The sequence below is a fragment of the Octodon degus genome, unplaced genomic scaffold (assembly GCF_000260255.1).
Source record: "Octodon degus isolate 3935 unplaced genomic scaffold, OctDeg1.0 scaffold00002, whole genome shotgun sequence".
Classification (NCBI taxonomy): Eukaryota; Metazoa; Chordata; class Mammalia; order Rodentia; family Octodontidae; genus Octodon; species Octodon degus.
The window spans coordinates 20,923,530-20,940,173 of record NW_004524578.1 but is presented as its reverse complement, the minus strand read 5'-3'; the positions used below and the strand labels follow the sequence as shown (position 1 = coordinate 20,940,173).

General features: G+C 49.5%; 1 protein-coding gene across 3 annotated transcripts in view; it reads left to right on the top strand.

The window, feature by feature from the left end:
- The window catches only part of Ap3b2 (adaptor related protein complex 3 beta 2 subunit), a 29,284-nt gene that overhangs the window by 7,138 nt on the left and 5,502 nt on the right, over positions 1-16,644 (top strand). For all 3 annotated transcript variants that reach the window (XM_004623332.2, XM_023712815.1, XM_023712820.1), the window contains exons 2-18: positions 3,546-3,621; positions 3,755-3,829; positions 4,035-4,130; positions 8,375-8,535; positions 8,761-8,827; positions 8,918-9,100; positions 9,181-9,464; positions 9,704-9,758; positions 10,042-10,113; positions 11,452-11,514; positions 11,803-11,935; positions 12,118-12,227; positions 13,101-13,277; positions 14,168-14,354; positions 15,488-15,606; positions 15,998-16,106; positions 16,336-16,459. In XM_004623332.2, the coding sequence (XP_004623389.1) occupies positions 3,546-3,621; positions 3,755-3,829; positions 4,035-4,130; positions 8,375-8,535; positions 8,761-8,827; positions 8,918-9,100; positions 9,181-9,464; positions 9,704-9,758; positions 10,042-10,113; positions 11,452-11,514; positions 11,803-11,935; positions 12,118-12,227; positions 13,101-13,277; positions 14,168-14,354; positions 15,488-15,606; positions 15,998-16,106; positions 16,336-16,459 (2,091 nt within the window). The remainder of the gene's footprint in view (positions 1-3,545; positions 3,622-3,754; positions 3,830-4,034; positions 4,131-8,374; positions 8,536-8,760; positions 8,828-8,917; positions 9,101-9,180; positions 9,465-9,703; positions 9,759-10,041; positions 10,114-11,451; positions 11,515-11,802; positions 11,936-12,117; positions 12,228-13,100; positions 13,278-14,167; positions 14,355-15,487; positions 15,607-15,997; positions 16,107-16,335; positions 16,460-16,644) is intronic.

Genomic DNA, 16,644 nt, shown 5'->3' with positions numbered 1-16,644 from the left:
GTCACGGCCATTGCTTGGCCAATGTGCTCTCTGTGAAAGCCTGAGAGAGTGTCTTCTCCCCATGTGACTCTCCTTAGGCCCACTCTATGTCATCGATTGGAGATCAGGTCTTTAGCGACGAAGTTAAAATAAAGTCATCAGAATTACCTTCACCCATTTCAACTAGAGTCCTATAAGATGGGGACATTTGGGCATGGAAAGCACAGAGGGCAGATCATGTGAAGATACGGGGGAAGATAGCTGCAAGATATGGAAAAAACCAAAATGTGCTTTTCCAACTCTCATACACACCTCTTGCCAGAGAACATTTTGCTTCTGGTCACCCAAAGGTATAGGGATCCCAGACCGACTCATTCTCTGCTGGATCCAGCTGGAGTCCTACAGTTCAGTTTAATTTAGGCTCTGTCTCCCTGGGGTGTCAGACCCACAAGCCTGTCCCCTGCTTCACACATCAGTTGTTAAGTAGTAGGTTGTCTGTCACCAGTACTTCTCACCCACGAAACTTGAGGAAACTTGGCCTGCATTTGTTTATGATACAGGAAAAATGTAAAGGATACAGATGCGGCCTGAGGAGATAGCTCAGCAATCTAAGTGCCTGCCTGGCGAGTTTAAGGATCTGGGTTTGATTCCGGCACCACATGCCAAGCCTGCCCCACTGCAGGTGTGCTGATCCCACCACTGAGACCTGGCATGGAGGCTCACGTCTGTAATCCCAGCAATGGGAAGGCTGAAGCAGGAGAATCACTGAGTGCGAGTTGCATAGTGAGACCCTGTACCAAATTAAAACAAATAAATGATATACATGAATGGTCACCTGGAAGAGAAGACAGGACCAGGCAGGAGGAATCCTTTCCTCATGGCCCCTCTTCAGGCACCTCTGAAGCTCTCAGAACCCTGGCCTCTTGGGTTTCCATAGAGGCTACATTTTGTAGGTGTGATGAACTACAGGGTGATTAATTCAAATGGTAGCCCTTTCCCTTCATTGAGGTCAGGCTGGGGTGGCCTGAGAGTTCTACCCTTCTAATCACAAAAAATTCTCCTATCATCCAGAAAATTCCAGGGATTTCAAAATTGGGTCAGATGTGCCTGTCACTTGGAAAAATAACAAAGGTCTTAGGAGCTCTGTGTCAGGAACTGATGTCAAAGACCAAATATGAGAGCAAATTAATCTTCTAATGCCTCTGTCTGCAAGGGTTTTGTTTTTGGAAGCTCTCTGAGGAGCTGGGTGAGAGACCAAATGTTGTTTTTACACAGCATATTTAGATATAGCAGGATTACAGTAGGGGACACATGTACAGTGGCTCACTGTGTGCTTGTGAAGAGGATGCATCAGGGAGAAGCTTTTAAAAGAACAGAAAAGCCCACATAAGCTGTTTACAAAGGCCGTTATGGGGGATTTTGCAGGGGATGGTGTGAGCTTGTTTGTAGAGACACCCATTGCTAGGCAAGAGATCTCGGAATCTTGGCTGCTTCAGAGTCCCTGTGATAGTTTTCTGCATAGGCTTGCGGGTCTTTTGTTCATGGCCTCCCAGCTACATTTTGTTTGGGTTTGACATAAATGACTCCAGTTTGATATGATTTTCTCACCATCTTCGCCAAGGAGAAGCCTCAGAAGTAACCAACCCAGCCACAGCTTGATGTCAGACTTCTGGCCTCTGGAATTGTGGGAAAATAACTTTATGTTGTTTAAACCATCATCTGTGGTACTTTATAATGTTCATAGAGGTCGTTCAGAAAAACTATTATGGTTACCTTATTCCTCAAATTTAGCCTTTTATACCAAAGTTTACAAAATTAAACTTAGCCATCTTGTTACTAATAATTTTGTGACCTTGAAATTAAAATTTTCTCCTTCCATATTTAAAATCATCTCTAAGCAAGTACAGGATTTTGGCGTGCAATATGTATACAGGTTAGGTTCTTTATCTAACAGTATTTATGTCAGGAAAAATGAGGTCCCACCCCCACTGATGAGTTATGTATTCCTCATACATCAACCTAAATCCTTTTATGAAATTTCCCTCATGACATTTGAGCTCCTGTTTTTAACATGGCACCACTAAGCTTTTGTCATTGTTGTGTTGCTTTGTGTTTTGATGTCTACGAATTGTGTGTCATTTTTCTCCTCTTTTTCCCAAAATATCCTTTCTCAAAGATTTTTTTTTCCAGGTCAATTCTTCCCTTTGACCCAGTGCTGGCTTTGAGATGTCAATTGACACTGTATAACATCTGTGTATTGAGTTAGCCTGATGGCCTTCATCCTCCTTTGCCAGGTGCAAAGGATTATTTCCCCACTAGGGTTTTATAGGTTCCTTGAAGGACTGTGGAATGTTGAGTAGCAGGTATAGCTTTTGCATGATGTTATCTGTGGAAACCTGGGACATGCCTTGGTTTTGCAGTCACTTCCATCTGGAGGTCAGGACCTGGAAACACCCTATGTGCGGGCAAAGGCATCTTACTCTTGTTCTGATACCCACTCCCTTTCACCTGTGTCTCTTGTCCATCTCGGTGACCTTATTCCCTGAGCAGAGTCTACACTTCCCACCTTACATATTTCCTCTGTCCCTGGTAATATCAATTTCCCATGGCTACTCTAACAAAGAACCGTAAACTGTATTGATTAGAACAATAAAAATGTGTTGTCTCACAATTCTGGAAGTCAAAAGTCTGAATTCAACGGGGCAATCCTTCCTTGTCCCTTCATGGCTTCTGGTGCATTGCTGGCCATCGTAGTATTAGATACCATCTCCAGTCTTCTGTCTTCACACTGCCTTCTCCTTGTGTCCTGTCTTATGGACAGGACATGGCTATCTTATGAAAACACCAGGCATATTGGACTCCGACCTACCCTACTCTAGTGTGACCTCACTTAACTTAAATATGAACATTCCCTAACTTACAGTGGTTTGGTTGAATGATTATTTTTACTTTATGATGGTATGAAAGCCTTATGCCTTCAGTAGAATTTGTTTTTTGTGGTACTGGGTATTGAACTTGGGACCTTGTGCTTGCCAGGCCAGCACTTATGTCACTGAGCTATGTCCCCAGCCCCTATAAGCTATGTTAGCCACAGGACATAATGACTCATACATGTCCAGTGATGGGCGAAGGTACGTGTTCTGAGCATGTTTAAGGTAGGCTAGCTTTAACTATGTTTGGCAGGAAAGGTATATTAAATACCTTTTTAATTTATGATATTCTTAACTCATAATGGATTTATGAGAATTTAAACCCATCATATATCAAATAGTATCTGTAAGTATATATTTAACAAACCCATTTTCAAATAAAGTCTTATCCTGTAGGACTTCACTATCTTTTCTTTTGGCAAGGGAACATGATTCAGCCCTTAACCCTGGCTGGCCTGCATGTTTTTGACACTCAAGAGTCCTCTGATCGATACTTCAACCCCTTCTCCTCATTCTGGTCCCTCTGCCCTGGCTATGCCTGAGCTCCCTTACCATGTCCTCTCTTCCTGAACCCTGTGACCAATACCCCAGCCCCCACCCTGGAGTCCTCAGCTGACCTTTTGCGCTTCCCACCAGGCACGATGACCTGAAGGAGATGCTGGACACCAACAAGGATTCCCTCAAGCTGGAGGCCATGAAGAGGATTGTGGCGGTGAGGGGGGGAAGGGGCAGCTTGCATGGAGGGCTGAGTGTCCTGGGGCAGCCCTCCTCTGGTCCTTGTGGACTTCCCTCATCAGAGCCATGTTCTGGCCTTCTCCTTCCCCCACCCTGACCCCACCCCCCAGATGATCGCCCGTGGGAAGAATGCCTCAGACCTGTTTCCTGCAGTGGTGAAGAATGTGGCCTGTAAGAACATAGAGGTGAGCTTTGCCTGGTGCAGGCCTCCCACCCTCACCATCTCAAGCCACTCAGAAATATCCCAGACCTGGACACCCTCAAGGATGCTGTCCCTAGCTCGAAGACTTTGTCCCATAGGCAGAAGCTGGCTGGGTGATGACATCTTGGGAGGCGGGGGTCCTGGCCTTAGCTGAGAAGCGCCCCTAATGAGAGATTGATGTCCCCCAGGTAAAGAAGCTTGTCTATGTGTACCTGGTACGCTATGCAGAGGAGCAGCAGGACCTGGCCCTGCTGTCCATCTCTACCTTCCAGCGTGGCCTAAAGGTTAGAGGGTTTCCACCTGCTTCCCTGGGGTCGGGGCTTGGATGGACTTGTGTGTGTGTGTGTATGGAGGGGGGACTATAAGTGTGGGAGCAGCCTTAGATCCCTCCCTGCCTGCCAAAAGCTGGGAGGATCAGAGCCAGGGTGGGGAGCACTCTCCAAAGGGATGTAAGAGGTAAGGTGGGTCCTCAGGCCTATGGCTGCCCGCCTCTGAGGAGCCTGTGGTAATGGCTGTATCTTAGTTCCTTGTCTATTGCTAAAACCCAGTGCCACAGTCTGAATAACTTATAAAGACTATAGTTTTATTTATGAGCTGAAAGTTTGAAGGCCCAAAGTTGAGGGTGCAATTTTGCTGGTGGAGGCTCCAGAGTTCTGAGCTAGCACGGGGCATCATATGGTGAGAGGGGCACATATGAGAGACACAGCCAAACTGGCTTTTATAACAGATTTATGATTAAGATAAGTGAATTAACCTTTTAATCCAGAGCCCTCCTGACTCAATCACTTTTGAAATCCCACCTGTAAGGATTCCACCTGTTCCTATTTTGTCTTAATACAATACTTGACAGTGGGCACTGAATTTCAACATGATCTCTGGTTGAGGATGCTTAAGCCACGGCAGTTGCCTCAGTGTGAATCACTGAGGCCCTGATGGCCGGCACCTCCACCAGTGCACAGGTGAGAGCTATAGCCCATGGCCAGGCAAGAGTCAACCCCCTGGGAGGAGTCCAGGCCTCGAAGACCTCACCTGCTCAGCCTGGGCCAATGCAGCCTTGGTCCTGGTGGCTCAGCTAGCCCAGATGTCTGCAGAGCACAATGCCTATTTGAATCTCTTTGCCTGGAACTTGCTAAGGAGGACAGAAGGATCTGCTGAGTACAAAATGAGCTTCACCAAGAAGAAAACAGCAAAGTTTACTGTGCTGCTATGGTCAGCACAAAGGACAAAATTATCTACTGTCAAAACGGACCCTGTGTTTAAAAAAGAAAAAAACTAACTGCAAATCCCCAGTACATTCAGTACCGCCAGTGGTTCCTCTAGAGGTGGAACAAGTCTTTCTTCTGTCTGGCACCACATACAATTGGCTTGTCCCAGATACTTCAGTGTGTGAAAAATATGTACCTCCAAACATCTGGACCACATCCATTGTGATGAATGTCACTTGAGGTGGGCAGACACTGAAATCTGCTAAGGGTAGGAACTGTGGGGCAGCAGCATCAGACTATTAAATAGTGAGTGTTTTCTTAATTTATGCCACCCAGGACCAAGAGTTTAATTCATATGTGTTAAATGCATGCGCAAGTCTCCACTGAGGCTTTATATGTTATATATCAGATTTTCAACCCTCATTATAGCTACTGACTCCCCTGTTTTTTTCACACTCATTTCACATACCTGAGAGGGATCATCTCACGGCTCTGTACGTTGCTGGGCAATCTGCTGTCGGCTGGCAGGAGGGGTTGACAGAATCTGCTACTTCGGGTGGGGGGGTAGAAAATATGGTCTCATGTAGGTACAACTCATTCATTTAGTAAATATAGTGTCATACATCGTGCTAGATTGTTTTTATGAGCCAAAACCATGAGACTTATCTCAAAATGGTAAGAAATCTTTTTGTCTGAATCAAAATAAATCATCTTATGAAAACTATCCTGGAATTTTTGCATTCTCCCATAGTTTCTATAATATGTCCCTTTCCCAGTTTTAGAAAACCGGAGCTCACTTAGTCCAACTCAGTGCAGTGATTTTATTAGAACAGTCGTCAGCAAACTTTCTGTAAAGGACCAAATGGCATTTTAGGTCTTGCAAGCCATACTATGTCAATCATACAACTACTCAGTTTTGCCCTGGGAAGCAAAAGCACCCATAAACAAATAAATAGTCATGGCTACATTCTGGTCGCTGCTTGTTAAACATTAAGCAGCAGGCAGATTTGGCTTGAGGCCTGTAGCCTATCAGCCTTTGCCACCTATTTATGCATTGCTAAAGAATGTATATTGTTTTGTAAATGGTATCATTCTATATATGTATTTTTATTTTATTTTATTTTATTTTTATTTTTTTTTTTTTTTTACTGAGAAAAAAGTATATATTTAGAATTAGCCAGCTGGACTCAGTTTAGATGATCCCAATTTTGTTGGCAACATCCAATGCATCATAATCAGGAGCCAGTCGAACATATGCCTTCTTCTCTCCATCAGGCCTGATTAGGGTATTGACCTTGGCAACATCGATGTCATAAAGCTTCTTTACAGCCTGTTTGATTTGGTGCTTATTGGCTTTGACATCCACAATGAACACGAGTGTGTTGTTGTCCTCAATCTTCTTCATGGCGGACTCTGTGGTCAGGGGGAACTTGATGATGGCATAGTGGTCAAGCTTGTTTCTCCTGGGGGCGCTCTTCCGAGGGTATTTGGGCTGCCTCCGGAGCCCGAGCGTCTTGGGACGGCGGAAGGTGGGCGACGTTCGTATCTTCTTCTTTTTGTGGCTGTGGATGCCTTTCAGCACGGCCTTTTTGGCCTTCAAAGCTTTTGCTTTGGCTTCAGCTTTGGGAGGGGCAGGGGCTTCCTTCTTTGCTTTCGGCGCCATCTTGGTAAAAAGCTATATATGTATTTTTAAAACAACTTTCTTCCTCTTACTGGGTTTTGGCTTTTCCTATAAACTAGAGCCATTTATATTTGTCTGAGGCTCCCCCTATCTATTGGTGCCCACTGGGGCCTGGTTTACTTTTTTTTTTTTTTAAATATTTATTTATTTATTTATTTGTGTGTGTGGCCAGCTCAGCCCACCAGGGGGCGGGGCTGGCTGGCATGTGGTGCTGGGGGATTGAACCGCGGTCCCTGTGCTTTGCTAAGCTTGTTCTAAGTAGGTGCTTTAGACCACTGAGCCATCTCTCCAGCCCCCTGGTTTACTTTCTTAGCTCACTTTTATGCTATCAAACCTGAGGTTGAAATAAAAAAAAAAAAACAACCTGAGGTTGGCAGGCAGATAACCTAGGTCCCTGTGCATCCTGTCTTTGTGCAGATGAGCTCTTAAATCCACAATGAAATCTTACTTCAGTATTTCATTGGTTTGTCATTATGTCTAAACCAGGGTAATTCTAAACTTTATTTTCTCCTCTAGATTTTGTGATAAGAATCAGGATGCAGATTATGAGTGTGTCCACGTTTTGGGGTTGACAGTGATCTGTTAATAAACCTTCTCCTAATACATTTTTATCAAGTTGTGGGTCCACTTAACTGTACAGCCAGCCAACATTTTCCTGAATTTCATTAGCAAGAGAAAATTTTTAGCAACTTCCATGTACGAAGGGCTATGGGTAATATGGAAATAAAATACACCTGAATTCTATTCTTAAAAGGCTTACATATTAGTTGAGGCAAAAAGCCTAATCAAAAACAGCACTGCAAGAAATGCATGTGATTTTCATGAAGGTCTTGCTGAAATCAAGATACATAGCGCTAACATTTACAGCTCAGCTATCTTATTAAAAAATATTTTTTGTGAGTATAATCTTTGCAAATAAAAAGAAAATCAGGTTATAACAGTTAATGTGATATGATTTGGCTCTAAGAAAATATGCCTGCTTTTTAAATAAGTAATTCTGAGCCACTGCTTTAAAAAAAATTCCAGAGCTATGTCAGATATTACAATTTGTAACTTTGTGACTGCCTAGTTTATAAAAAATTTTTTTATTAGATCCACCTTCTTTAGTGTCCCAGTGCCTCTCTCCTTGTCTACCATTCTCTACAAATAAGCATTTATAGCTACTGCAGCTGCTGCTGCTGCCACTAATGAAGACAGCTCCAAGCTCAAATGTATTTCAGCATGTGTGGTGCTCTTAGCAGGTGTGTCCAGAATGCTCACAGGGCCTGTGCACCTGTTCTATGTTAAGCTGGGTGCAAGCACAGCCTTTGAGAGTGTGCTGGGAATGACACGTGGGGTGAACTCTGGAAGAGAGGCCAGCTTGTATTTGCTGGCAATCACCTCAGTCACTAAGAAATATAAGTGTTTCAGGAACCTGAGGGGTTCTGAACATTTTTCACTCTTTCCACAAGCAAAGCTGCCCCCTGCCATGCCTGCTTAGGTGTGAGATTTCTGCAGAAACAGGACTTAGTGTCCCAGGTTTCCAGCCAGGTGCATTCTCAGGCCTCAGGTGTGGGGGCAGGGAAGTGGGCATTGGTGGTAACAGCCAGTGCCTTCCAAAGGTGTGGTCCCCACCACAGGGCACCTTCACCTCTGCCCTTAGGACCCTAACCAGCTGATACGTGCCAGTGCCCTGCGGGTCCTCTCCAGCATCCGTGTGCCCATCATTGTGCCCATCATGATGCTGGCCATCAAGGAAGCTGCCTCAGACATGTCACCCTACGTGCGGAAAACAGCTGCCCATGCTATCCCCAAGCTGTACAGGTAAGGCTAGGACCTGCCATTACTCCACTTCTCCTAAGCCCCAGTTCACCCCATTCTCTCCCAAGTCTGCAGGCTCCTCTGGAAATGCTTCAGGCAGGATGGGAACTGACAGATGGAGGACAGTGGACGAGGGTCCATGTCTCTTCACTGCAAGAGTTGGGGTGCCAGAGTGAGCCTGGCCCAGGATAGAAGGGGGTGAACTCACGCCAACTGTATCTTCCTCAGTTTGGACTCTGACCAGAAGGACCAGCTGATAGAAGTCATCGAGAAGCTTCTGGCCGACAAGACCACGGTGGGTATGCCCCTGGCAGACAGGGTTAGGGGGCGAGCCAGGCTGTCCTTCTGCTCTGCCCACTGACTGTCGCCTAGGTCTGCTTTCCAGCTGGTGGCGGGCAGCGTGGTGATGGCCTTCGAGGAGGTGTGCCCCGAGCGTATCGACCTGATCCACAAGAACTACCGGAAGCTCTGCAACCTGCTGATTGATGTGGAGGAGTGGGGCCAAGTGGTCATCATCAGCATGCTCACGCGCTACGCCCGCACACAGTTCCTGAGCCCCACGCAGAATGTGAGTGGCCACGGCCCAGGTCCCACGGGCCGCAGGGTGGCAGAGGAAGACACCACAGCCCGTCTGTCCCCTCACCTCAGGAGTCCCTGCTGGAGGAGAACCCCGAGAAAGCCTTCTATGGCTCAGAGGATGATGAGACCAAGGGTGGGGGGCCTGAGGCGGCGGCCCCCACGGCACTACCTGCGCGCAAGCCCTACGTCATGGACCCGGACCACCGACTGCTGTTGCGCAACACCAAGCCACTGCTGCAGAGCCGCAGCGCCGCAGTGGTCATGGCTGTGGCGCAGCTCTACTTCCACCTGGCGCCCAAGGCTGAGGTGGGCGTGATCGCCAAGGCACTGGTGCGCCTGCTGCGCAGCCACAGGTGCGCCCGCCCCGCCCACCTAGCCAAGGCTCACCCTAGCCCACGCCTACCTCCTAGGGCATCCCCCAGCTGTCGCTTGATCCTGTTCATCCAACTCTTTGCCCCCTCACCCCTTGCTGGGGTAGTCTCTCCCTCCTCCCACTCACTGAACCTCTCCACGTAACTGTTGGGCATGTGCCCACATGCTGCTCTTTGCCCCAACTGAGGGGCTCACGACTGCTGACCTGTCTTCTCCACAGTGAAGTGCAGTACGTAGTGCTCCAGAACGTGGCTACCATGTCCATCAAGCGCAGGGTGAGCTTGACTCCACGGCCAGCTTTTCCTGTCTCAGGTCTCAGCAGGGAGTCCAGGGGGCAGTGAGGAAGATGGAGTTGCCCTAGCTAGGGAGTGAGTAGGAACAGGGAGACCTAGAAGGAGGCTGGAAGCAGGGCCTGGACCCTGAGAGGTCGTTGAGGGGGACACCCAGAAAAGGAAAAGCAAGGCGGATGGGGTGGAGGGGAGAAGACCGGAGAGAGTTGCGACCTGAATCAGAGCTGGTGGGGCTACAGTGGAACTCTGGCTGTTCTCTCACACACAGGGGATGTTTGAGCCCTACCTGAAGAGTTTCTACATCAGGTCCACCGACCCCACCCAGATCAAGATCCTGAAGGTGAGTGATGGAGACAGGGACTCAGTCCAGCCCTCCCTGATGCTCACTCCAGAAATCCCAGCTGCAGCCCTTGTTCAGGGGCCCAGGAGAGAGGAGCTGCTCTTTCTCTACTGCACATGGCCACTTATCCATGAGGAGTGCCTAGATTTTCATAATAACCCATGGAAATGTGCATGACTCCATTTTATAACAGTGTAGTCAAGGAGGTGAGGAGATGACCAAGAAGTAATCACTGACACCAAGGTTCACGCTTTTTCTCCTGTCGTTTTGTCTCTCAGCCTCACACTTGCTCCCTCTGGCCCTGGTGCAAACAGACATGACAGGAGCCCTCCCACACGCACCGCTTCGAGTTACTACATTGAGTCATAGTTAACCTTCCTAACCCTTGGGGACATCAACTGTGCTATCAGAATTATTGCTAGATCAAGGGCACAAAGTAGGGCAGATTAATCAGGGACCCTGGGCTTGTAGAGCTCATAGTACAAGTGGGATCAAGAGGAGACACTAAGCAGCTAATCATAAGTCAAATGTTCTGAGCCCTTTATGAAATGTGGTGAGAAAGAAGAGTTCACAGAGAAGTATACAAGAGTCACCTTATCTAAGTGTGTCAGGGAAGTTTCCTTTGAGACGAGCCTCAAGTAGAGCCTGAGAAATGAACATGGATAATTTAGTTAAATGCTAGATGAAATGAATCCATACAGAGGGAACAGTGGATGTAAAGGCCCTGCAGTGAAAAGGATGTGTGATGCAAGGCATGACAGTATACTCCTATAACTGTAGCTGTCTGGGAGGCTGAGGCAGGAGGATCATAAGTTTGAGCCTACCCTGGGCAACTTAGCAGTTTTACAAGACCCTGTTTCAAAATTAAAAAAAAAAAATTAAAGGGGCTGGACAGGTAGTTTAGTGTGAAGGCCCTGGGTTTAATCTCCAGTACTGCCAGAAAGAAAAGAAAGAAAGAAAGTGTGTTAGTGCAGCAACAAGGAGAATGCTAGGAGATGAGGTCTAGCAACCAGGGGTCAGATCATCCCGGGACTTGCAGCCCAGTGTAAAGACTTGGAAATTGTCCTAAAAGCAATGGGAAGTTTGAAGTTTTCCAAGAAGGGCAGAAGTGATACAATCCTACTAGGAGGCTACTCTGTCAGGGTGTCATGTAGGAGGCAGGCTGGTCCTCTTGCATTTGGGGCAAGTTTCACCATCTGTCTGTCCCCTTGCTGGCCTGAGGCTGCTGCAGGGCTGTGTTGAAGGCTGTGTCCTGGTGGGGAAGCTTATTTGGACGGCACGGCATAACACATGCACGGGCCACCCAGCTCACTCTGTGCTCTCCTGCTGTCCCTGCAGCTGGAAGTGCTGACCAACCTGGCCAATGAGACCAACATCCCTACCGTCCTACGGGAATTCCAGGTACCGGCCAGTGTGTCTCAGGTGTGGTGTTCTTCAGATCCTGGGCTCTCTGACAACTGCCCCAGTGGGTCACACCTTTTTCTAAGATCTCAAAGCAAAAGGAATGATTATCTTTAGTCTCTTTCCAGGGGAGATGTCGTGGATGAGGGTGGGATACCATTCTCTCTCCCAAGGTTTAGTCTCTGGTATGAGAAGTGGGAAGACAATAGTCTTCCTGCAGATCACACTCCCATTTGCAGTGACTGAGGGGTCACGACCTGCTGGGGCTTCTCTATCACGATCCCATAGACCTACATTCGAAGCATGGATAAAGATTTCGTGGCAGCCACTATCCAGGCCATTGGACGCTGTGCAACTAACATAGGCCGAGTGCGTGACACCTGCCTCAACGGTCTAGTGCAGCTTCTGTCCAACCGTGATGGTCAGTGTTTGCCTGTCCGCATGTCCAGCCTGGTACTTAGTGAGCACCAGCATGATTGACCCTGCTGTCTGTCTAGGCACAGTGTGTATCTGTTAGTCTGTCTACCTCAGTGTCCAGGTGGCTCTGTACCTCTGAGGGATGTCCCTAGGTGTGATCACACAATACTCACTGTCATCCCCTAGAGCTGGTGGTCGCAGAATCTGTGGTGGTCATTAAGAAGCTGCTGCAGATGCAGCCAGCACAGCACGGGGAGATAATCAAGCACCTGGCAAAGCTCACAGACAACATCCAGGTGAGGGAGCCCCATGTCTCCCACCCACCCACCCCCAACATTGTCCCCATGATTTAAAAACCTTACAATTAAATACTCTTATCAGAATCAACTCTCACACCTTCCACATTCTCTCTGTGAGGTCTTCAAGGAGGAGGACAGAGAGACACTGGACTATGTGAACCTGGCCTTGTTGGCCAAGATTTTTGCTTCCCGTTTAGGTCCCCTGCCGTACCCCACAACCTGGACCTCTGCCCTGTTTATTCCCCAGAACTCCACCTGGGGGCAGCTGGCTGACCAGGCATTGCTGAGTTGAAACATTCACATGTTGCCTTCCTGAAAATACAGGAAGAGTAACATGGTGTGAAAGTTTGGAGGGTGCAGTGAATCCAGAAAAAAATAAGCCTTTTAAACATGACTGAAGAGGGCTGGGAAGATAGCTCAGCAGTCTATAAGCACCTGTGTGGAAAGCCCAAGGACCCAAGTTTGATCCCAGTGCCGCTTGCCCTGCTGGCCCTGGAACCCCAAGCATGCCATGCAGGCCCCAAAACCAGATGTGGTGGTGTAGGCCTATAAACCCAGAGCTGAGGAGGCTGAGACAGAAGGCTGAGACAAGTCTGAGCTGGGTAGCAAGACCATGTATCAAATAAATAAATAAATAAATGTAATAAAATGAATGTAATAAAATGAAATAAAGATGACTTACATCCAGGTCCTAGTCAAATGCAGGAAGAGGGGAGATGCTCTCCTGGAAATGCTCATCTTTTCAGATCACCCCTCCTAATTCCAGACAACAGGCCAACAAAGATGGGAGGGGGCACCTAGTGGTCCCCATTGCCACCCACCCACACTGCCACACTGGCCCTAGTCCTAACTCCTCTCCCATACCCACAGGTGCCCATGGCACGAGCCAGTATCCTTTGGCTCATCGGTGAGTACTGTGAACATGTGCCCAAGATTGCACCTGATGTTCTGAGAAAAATGGCCAAGTCATTCACTGCAGAGGAAGACATTGTCAAACTGCAAGTCATCAACCTGGCCGCCAAGCTCTACCTGACTAACTCTAAGCAGGTAAAGATTAACAGGTCCCTGTGGCCCTCTGCACTCTGGCTGTTGGTGATTTGGTGGTTTTGAGCGTGGGAGATGCAGCAGTGGTGACCTAGGTCATGGTAGCCCCTTCCACTGGCATGTAGGCTGTTGGGGAAGAGACAGGTGCGGGCGTGTCCGGGGTCTGGGCACAGCACTGATGAGCTCCTCCGCCAGGAAGGAGTCACTCCAGGATTCTGTTTCCCTCTGTAGAACAATGCAATGGCTTTCATCTCTAAGAGGGAAATAGAGGTTAACGGGAGCCCATGGCATGCTCAGCACAGTGCCTAGCACCAGAAGGCACCTCATCTGTGGTGGCTCTGCCACTATGATCATGTAAAGCCAGGTTAGACCAGGCCCATATCATGGCAGAAAACAAGATGTGGGTCCTCACAGGTGGGCCACCTTGACTGTGAACCCCACCTGCAGTTTGCTCTGATTTAATTAGCAACTGCTGGGGAAGATGAGGCTTTCTTAGACCTCGGGCTGCTCAGGCGGTCTCCTGTGTGAGCTGATAGGGGGGGATCTCCTGCGAATCAGGCCATTTACATAGCTCCCTTTATTGTCTAGTTTCTCTATGGGTGGTGGAGTCTGAAAAACGTGGGTTGCAGCAGAAGAATGCTCCAGCCTGTCCTCAGCCACCCCAGGGTGGGGATGGATAGACAAGGCCTGGGAAATGGGTCCAGAAAAACAGTCTCTTCTGTGGACCAAAAGCACTGGGGGCAGGAAGCAGAGCCAAGAGAGCCCTCGCTGGTGGGATGGGAAGCTGGTGAAGAGAAGCTCTGCCTGGAGCTGCCTGTTGGAAGCAGCTGGACTGAGCCTGCTATGTCCCACCCTCTCTGCCAGCTGCTGAGCCACTGCCTCTGTCTCCCCAGACCAAGCTGCTGACCCAGTATGTGCTGAGCCTGGCCAAGTATGACCAGAACTACGATATCCGAGACCGAGCCCGCTTCACCCGCCAGCTCATTGTCCCCTCTGAGCAAGGTGGGACCCTCAGCCGCCATGCCAAGAAGCTCTTCCTGGCACCCAAGCCAGCCCCAGTTTTGGAGTCCTCCTTCAAAGGTGGGAACTGAAACTAGGAGTGACCCCTGGGAGCAGATGGGAGCTGGCCAGGGCCCTAGCCCTTATTCCCAAAAGCCACACACCAGGCTTCTGTGGGCAGAGAATCTAGTGAGATGCCAGGGCTGGTTCCTTTTCCCCTCCCATGGCCCCTAGAGCCAACTGTGTCCCCTCCACAGCCACTGCTGGTGTTTTCCCACCTAAGTTCCTGCTTCCCAATCAGGCCTGGTGTCCTCGGTCCTCTCCTCCTTTTCTTCTGCCTCATCTACCTCCCTAAGCAGGCTCTAGGCTTGGGAATCAGTCACAGTGTTGGCCACCTAGGGCCCAGGAAAACAGGAAGTAAAACAGCACATAGGAGAGAGGTGGATGCATAAGGGTTTGCCAGGTCCCTGTCAGCCCCAATCCCCATTCCCACCATCAGTCCCTGGCTTTGAGCCTCACTTCTACTCCTAGGCCTGGCCAGGAGGTGCAGGGGGAGGGAGGTTCCTCTGGCTACTCTTGGACCTCAGGAACCAAAACTACCATCTTGCACAGGAGAGAAGTCACATTCTCTCACTTTTTCAGTCCCTTCCTTGGACTTCAGAGTAAGGAGATTGAGGTGGGGAGCAACTTTTGAAACCTTCTGAGAAGAAGGGCTGTTGTCCCTTTCTGCCTGACACTCTTCACCTGTAGGTGTCTGGGCTGCCCTCCTGTACTGCCAACTCCTCTCGTAACCCTGACTCCCCCCAGGGAGTCGGGCCAGACATGCCTCTTCCCATGCCCTGGACTGACTAGTCTCTTATTCACAGCTGTCATCTGTCCCCTGATGCCAGCCTCCCTTCTGCACCTAGCTGTGCCCTGGCAGTGAAGCCACCCCCTACATTGGCCTCTCCACTAACCAGAGTAGACAAGCCAGCAGCCTCTCTGGCTCAGCAACACCCACCCACCTCTGCAATCCACCTGTCCTCCTCCCGTGCACCTCCCCTGTCCTTCCAGCATAGGGGCCTGCAGTGCCATCAGGGTGCAAGAACCGGTAGGGGATACATCCACCTCATCTCACCTGCCTATCCAGGGAGTCCCAACCAAAGTCACTACCCAGGGATGGCTCAGACATTTCTCATTGCTGCTGCCAGGCTGACTTCTAACCCTGTCCTCAGACCGGGACCATTTTCAGCTGGGCTCGCTGTCCCACCTGCTCAACGCCAAGGCCACAGGCTATCAAGAGCTCCCGGACTGGCCAGAGGAAGCCCCTGACCCGTCTGTGCGCAATGTGGAGGTCAGCAAGGGCACAGGGTGGACTTGGGTGCATGTGTGGAGGGGACAGAAAGCAGGGAGCCTTGGCAGTGCCACCAGTCCTTCTGACAGCCTCCTGCACACAGGAAGAAGACCTCTCCCTTATCGAGACCCACGTGGGCCTGTTGGGCGAATACGCTGAGGTCCCCATGTGTGCCGTGTGTGCCCCCCTTCCTCCCCTGTGTGCTGCACCTGCCTTCCCACACTGACTCCCCCTTAGGGGGCAGTGTGCCCTCCCTCTGTGGACTTGGCCTCTGTCCTCCTCCTCAGCTCCATTCCCTCAAGAAGAACATGGTGGAGGGTGAGAAGGGCCTGTCCTGTCATTCCCCACTCCAATCATGAGGAGGTGACCCACCCCCTTGCCTGGTCTCCAGGTACCTGAGTGGACCAAGTGCTCCAATCGGGAGAAGAGGAAGGAGAAGGAAAAGCCCTTTTACTCTGACTCAGAGGGGGAGTCAGGCCCTACGGAGTCTGCAGACAGTGGTGAGATGGGCAGGGCTGCTGTGCTTGTATCTGTGTGGTAATGGGCAGGAGATGCCACTGTGAGGGCCTCATTGCACAGGTGTAGCACCACCTCTTTTCCTGGGGACCTGTCTGTATTATTCAGTTGGCATCCAGAGGTAGAAGCAAGTGACACAGACTCAGAGCAATCTGAAGCTGGGAATCCAGGGGCCAGCGTGGCACTGGAAGGCCTGATGCCATTTGTCCACAGAGCCGGAGTCTGAGAGCGAGTCTGACAGCAAGAGCAGCAGTGAGAGTGGCTCTGGGGAGTCCAGCAGTGAGTCGGACAATGAGGACCAGGGTGAGGACGAGGAGAAGGGGAGAGGCAGTGAGAGGTAAGGCAGAGCCAGCCAGGCTGGTGGGGTTCAAGGGTGTCCCCTGAGAAAGAGAAGCAAATGTTTGGGCTTGTCAGTCTCTTGGAAGCCCTGAGCATCTCAGAAGTTGCTGGAGGCCACAGCCCCAGGTGGCCTGGATGCCATCATTGTTCTGGATACCCCTGTTCTTCTGGGAGGCAAGGCAG